We start from the raw sequence: 6,605 nt of genomic DNA, 5'->3' as shown, positions 1-6,605 counted from the left end.
AGGTTAGTTTACACATGAAATGCAAAACATCTCTGCAGGGAAATTAAACCAGTCTACATCGTTCCAGTTTGCCAAGAGATGGAGGGGCTTCACCAGCAGGAAAAAGGCCCTAGGTGTCAAGAAATGTAGATTCTACTCCAGAGGTGGGCAATTACTTGGGGTGGAGGGCTGCTGAGTTTTGGCAAGCCATCGAGGGCCACATGCCAGGCAGCCAGGGGCAGATAAACATTAATTTTCTAAATTTTTTAGGGGCCCTGTAGGCTGGATAGAATGGCTTGGTGGGCTGCATCTGGCCCATGGGCCGGATTTTGCCCACCCCTGTTCTACCCTCAATTGCAAGGGCTGTGTGACCATGAGCTAGCCACTTAACCTGCCCATGCCTACAAATTTTCCCCCTTGTACTTGGTGAATCATTAATATGTAGCCGAGAAGCGCGTGACATTTCCCTACATAATCGTGTTAGCTAAATGACAAAGTCAACCATTCAGCCAAACAAAGTATGTAATTTAATCCAATCTTTCTTAAGCTACAGCAACACTTTGCAAAAACTGTTACTCAAGCAGTACCAGTGAGAGCCCTTCAAAAATAAGTCACAGCTTTAAGACTCAACAAATTACGGCATGATCTCATCCAAGAGATCTGAATAGCTGGAACATCTGCTGAAGTCGCCAGCAATTTATTTAGCAGAGTTCATCAGAAGTTCATCAGCTCTGTTTGTACAGGCAGGTGCCAGGGTGTTAAAAAAGGACTACTATACATGTGTTAAAAAGCAGGAGATGATGGTAAATGGTTCTCCTTCTGACTGGTAGAATCACACAGAGAAGGAATAAAGTCCCTGTCAAATGAGGAGAATGATTTGAATTGAGCGGAAAAGTGGCAGCAGGGGAAAGGACAGGATTTTTCTCAGTGAAGTATTACATGCACAAGTGACTAAATTGTTAAAAAAATTTTATTTGTGACAGTAAAGAAACCATTCAATACCTGATTGACAACACTTCTCTCTCCTCAAAACACTCACACGGTATATGTAGTGTTTCTCAAGTATTGCTGGATTGTTCAATGCATTAAAGTGTAAACAGCTCCCATTCTTTTTTTTTTAAAACAAGCAATATGTCCATTGCTTATTCCTTTGTTAATAAATTCCCAGTAGATTTTTAACAAAACCAGACAGCTGGAGTTTTACAAGAAAATACGAAGAGAAACCTGACAGCTCATTTTGCATAGTTAGCCCAAGCAATTCCCCTTCCCAAGCCTTACCTGCCCTGCTTTCCACACAAAGGCATACATCACAGCACCTTTGAAATCAGAGGCACAAACTTGTTTTTATTTTACAATAGGGCTGTGCGGTTCTGTGTTTTATTAGTAAAAAGAATCTGTAAAACAGGATCGTGTTTGTCAATTATATAGCTACAGACTTTTTACATTGAAATTTCAAAGCTGCAATGCCGGTACAAGCCAGTGTCATTTAGATATTTTATTGTCCCCAACCACTCTATTCAAAATCATGCTGTGGTCAAGTGATTGCACACACTGATAACCAAATTCTTCATGTGACAGGTTTCTTCCATGGATAACTTTGCTGTTTAAAAATATATATATATTTATATATATTAAAAGGGCAAAACGAGACAGGATCCCTCTCCACCCCCAACCTACCTAAATGAACACAGCTACATTGTACGTGTTAAAATCTTTCATCAAAAACCCTGCCATACCTCCTGATGTGTAACAAATTCTGCGCACAGCCCTAGTTTACAAATGGCAATTTAATTGTAACACTTCAATTGAATTTCAAGAATCTAAGGCATTCTGCCTTACAGCTTAATTTAAAAATACCTATACAGGCAAAAACCCTTTTTTTTAACCCAACATAGAAAGGACAACAGAACTTCAGGTCAGGCAGCCTTTATTTAGCTGAAAAGAATGATCTGCTGGGAAAGCTTTTGCTGCTGTTGTTTTTTAAAGTAGTTTTGTGATAATACCTGGGAATTATAATTGAAAACCAAGGTTTATAACAGCCCTGGTGACACATTAACTGCATCTATAAATATGGAAGAGCACTGGGAAATGATCTGATTTCCTTTTTTGATTTCCAAAATCTCATATTTAAAGTAAAACCAAATACCCGTATTGTAATTTGTACAAACATTCCACTCATTTTCTGGCTTTCTGCTTAGACTATATTGCTTTGTTAAAATCTAGGTGCTATAAATATATAGGATATAGAAATCAAAACAAGCTTATAAAAAGCCTGACATTTTTAAGTGTGGCAAAATAAAGTGCCATAAAAGGTGTATATATATGATAGCTGCTCATGTATTTAAAAAAAATTCAAAAACTAAAGGAAACCCAAAACTTGATCAGAGAGAAGACTCCCACTTTGTTGCCGGCAGGAATCACGGACTATCCCAAAACGTCCTCCTTCTAGAGTGAAAGTTATCATGATTAGAAACTTGCAACAGAAACCATATACAAAATGCACTTAAAATATTAACAGAGATGAGATATATTTCTAAGTGTTATCCCTTATTTTGCATCTGAGTATTATTTTGTATGCTTTATTTATTTTAAATTTAAAACGCTATTCTTCTGGAATTTTGTGGATTTCAAAAGCCCAAAACCGTATTTAAACTACACAGAAACACAAAGATAATAATCATACAGAATGTCATTAAAATGGTTCTTCCAGACGTTGAAACAGAAGTTCAGTTGTCCATTACATGTGGATTTCAAAACAATACAAGACACTTTAATATCAACATTCATTCACAGACGTTAAGGCAACTGGTTCATGAAATCGCTGCTTTTATCAACATGAAATAACATGGTTTGTGTTATGTACAACAGATTACAACTGTCAAAATGGTAATGTCTCAAAGGGGTTATGCACTGTCTTAATTGGTAGTTAGAAGATTGTTTGGTCTAATGCTAGTGAAAAAAGAAATCTTTAATTTTTTTTTTTTTATCCATTCCTATCATACCTGCACAATAAAATACAACCTGAATACTTCCCTGCAGACTGTATTTGGAGCATGGAGACCATAAATACAGTTAAAAATACTGCTCAGAGAACAACTTTTTGGCAGTTTATGATTTCGTTACTCTGTATTCAAATACAAAATTAAAGAATCTTAGATCGAATGCAAAACTTAATGGACTAACCAGAATCCATACGTCCTTTTAAACAATCTAGATTTTTTTTCCTCTAAGTTGTCAGAACTTATCTTTTGTCCTGGCACAGAAATATACAGTACTAGGGTAATGGCAATAGAGAGAAAGAACAAAAAGGTGTTGCTGTACAGACTCACAAATGTCATGATACTGCTTTGAATTCCCTCACTACCACACATGGCAAGTACTCAGTGCAGAGCTGCGCTGCAAGCAGACAAGTCTCCTCTCGGTCATCCTGCACCTGTGATAATCTATTCCAAGCCTACATAGGCCGGCCTACCCTTTTCTGGATGAATTTATTAAGCTGCTTAGTAAATGTTTTAGTCAAGGACTACAATCCAGGTCAGTTTCTTGTAACTCCTACTGGCCATACCAGGAAAAAGGCAAACAGTATCGACCACTCTGTATTTGACAGTAGGCTATTAAAGCACCAACTATTCAGTTTAACCGTGATGTCTGCCAAATATGGCTATAATTTGTATGACTGAATATTTCTACTGGTGCAAAAATGGTTAGAAGATGACACTGGAAAGGAAAAAAGGATCATGCTTTTTTGCCTCAAAGTACCTGAAAGGGTTAAAAAAGCATACATTTTACATTAGAAATTCAGGCTTCGTCTAATCTGAATGAATGGAACATGAGTGTGCTTAAAACACCACAAAAGGGTGACAGTCAAGTAGACTGAGAAAGGGGTATTTTTAGAATGTTAAAAACAATATCAAAGTCTAGCTTAACAATTATTTGACTCCATTACCTAAGGAATATGTAAGAGTAAAATTCTGTGTGAATAACACCTCCAGCCCTTTCAGCAAGAGGATATTGTTCCCAATAGGCATATGGGATCCTCAGTAAGTTTTCCTGGTTTCAGTGGGAAAAAAAGTTGACATTCCTTACATTTTCATAGGAAAAAGAAAAAAAAAAGGAAAAAAAATCTAGTCTGAAAATTGATCATTGCTTTTTTATGACATATACTCACATATATCATAAAAGAACAAAAAAGGGATGCAAATGCAATACTGTTTAAATTTTAAATCCCTTGCAGGTCACCTTTATCAGAGCTATCTGCCATATCAGATACCCCAGATTTAATACATGAGGATGGATAATAGGACCTGCTTTTCATTTATTGCCCAAGTTTGCAGCTTATAGCAAAATGTTTTCATGGCACAGGCACAGCGGCAAAGAACAGTATAACAGCCGATGGTCAACTCCATTTGGTGAGTATACAGTAGCAGCAAGGAGAAAAAAAAAAAAAAAAATACTCTGAACAGCTCAATACAGATCCAGCTTACCCAAATGGGTTCTGTAAGATAACAATTTTAGATTAATAAATAGATCTTTACCTTCCCTCCTGAGATAAACGGTTTCTCATTGTGGTGATCAAAAGAGAGAGGCATGGCAGTTGTGCGTAAGCAGAGACAGTAGAACTTGGTCTGTCTAGAATAAAAGGTACTCCAGATCTAACTTGCCACCATATTTTCCCCCAACCCCATCGATTCCCAACACAAACAACTGCAGATATGTTCAAATGGTGCCCAAAAGGAGTAAAACCATGCCAACAAACATGTAACCAAAGTTACCCCCTCACACAAGCTCCTAGACCTTCCAAGCATGACAAAGTGTAATACAACTCAACTTCAGCGTGGAGACAGGAACCCAGCATCTTGGTTTCAGCTTTTTTCCTTTGTTACCATATATTACAGTGCTCTATAATTGTTTTTTTCCTTTTTCCTTTTAAAGCATTTTAGACAATACAAGACTAAAAGATGTCTGGAAATACACCTTATACAAAAATGATTTTTTTTTTTTTTTATCTTAAAATAACATTCAAAAAGGCACTTCATTCTGTAAGAAAAGAATTCAGAGTCAGGTCAACTGCTCTAAGCAGGGGGTAAAACTGTCTGCATAGTGGGAGGGGGAAGGGAGAGAAATTCGACTGCTGAAATACAAGCTTCTTTTTGGCATGTTTTAAGAAAAGCTGATCCAGTAAAATGTGTCCATTTATGAAATTCATTAAAAGAGTCCCATTTAAAATAGCTTCTTTTTTTTCTTTTTTTTCCTAAAAAAAGTAGTCTGAACACATGACCTTAGGAGTCAGGTTTCTGAAGGCTTAATAGCATCACTCATGATTGTCCTTCGTGTACAATGTAACAGGAAGATCAAGAGTAGCACTTCTGACAGGAGAGGCCTCCCCAGAGCTTACATTTGAAAGAGCTGTGAAAGATGGCTACGGCCCGTAGCAACTGCAACCTAGCAGCAGCAGTCAGAGTTAAGGGCTACCTGTTGCAAAGTTTGTGAAGCATACTGTAAACTTCTTCTTCTTTGCTTAGTCCTTCAAAGAAAGGAATAAGATCTAGCAGTTCTGTGTCTGTCATGTCATCAAACCAGGACTGCACAGGCACCTGAAATAACAAGCACAGCATGGGAGAGATTTCATTACATCAAGAATGCGTACACTGTCCACCTACTTCAAGATCCTACCATGCAACTCCTGTTAGTAGGTACCTGACTGCAGATAGCAGCTGCGGTAAGGAAGAAGTTGCTTGTAACTTGAATTCAAGTAGGTTGCCAGTTCAGACCCACACTGCTTGTAACGCATGCTCCATGCGAGCCTGGAACCCTATGGATAGCTAATGGTTATCGCTATGCGGATGATCTTTCCACGTGAGGAGCATCCCACGTAAAGTTGTGAGAAGCCTAATGCTACATAACCTCAATTCCTTGGGTCTCCTTGACATCCAAAACAGATTAAAGAGGTAGGGAAGGAAGGTAGAAACCATGAACCTGCACAGATACACCACTTGGAAAACTCCAGCCACAGGCGAATTGCTTTTCTTTTGTCTTAAAGTATTGTCAGTGAAGATTCCCATGTATGAGCAAGCAGCAACAAAGCCCTACAAATAAGGACTAGACAACAGAGAATAGGGGCTACATTAATGCTTCTTAAATGTGTCAGTTCCACGTGCTTTTACAATAGGAATAAACTGAGGCCATGCCATAGAAGTTGCACTGAATTTGTGCGCTGGTGTTTGATGACACTAGTGTAAACAGTCCCTGCTATTTCTGCCCACAGCATTTTTCTATTCAGGATTTAATTCACTTGAAAAGGCACCCAGCTTCCTCTGCTACAGTGGTTCTCACTCTTTTCAAGTCAGGGCACCCCTCCACCATTTTTGAATGTGACAGCACCCCTGGTTGAGAACCACAGTTGGTCCTGCCTCAACCTACCTTAGTACTCCTCAACTGGGAGATGCTGCTTCCAGGTAAAACTGCCTAATGCATCTTCCATACAGCCAGCCCAGGAAGGGCCGTGGCATGTGTGCATATTCCTGCTGCATTAGGGCTCTCTGATAAGCCTAAAGCAGGACAGAGCTGGTTTGGGTGTAGCTCTTTCTGGTCCAGCCCCACCATGCTTCTCCTGGACACACACACAC

At 38.7% G+C, this 6,605-nt stretch overlaps 1 protein-coding gene across 2 annotated transcripts in view; it reads right to left on the bottom strand.

The window, feature by feature from the left end:
• Positions 1 to 931: 931 nt before the first annotated feature.
• Positions 932 to 6,605, bottom strand: part of CTDSPL (CTD small phosphatase like) — a 186,100-nt gene continuing 180,426 nt past the window's right edge. For both annotated transcript variants that reach the window (XM_019508080.1, XM_019508082.1), the window contains one exon: positions 932 to 5,573. In XM_019508080.1, coding sequence (XP_019363625.1) covers positions 5,448 to 5,573 — 126 coding nt within the window. In that variant the 3' untranslated portion in view covers positions 932 to 5,447. The remainder of the gene's footprint in view (positions 5,574 to 6,605) is intronic.

This window comes from Gavialis gangeticus, unplaced genomic scaffold, assembly GCF_001723915.1.
Source record: "Gavialis gangeticus isolate Ggan-Ray unplaced genomic scaffold, GavGan_comp1, whole genome shotgun sequence".
In the NCBI taxonomy this organism is placed as follows: Eukaryota; Metazoa; Chordata; order Crocodylia; family Gavialidae; genus Gavialis; species Gavialis gangeticus.
Note: the sequence above shows the minus strand (reverse complement) of the source record. Positions and strands in the feature narration are given on the sequence as shown.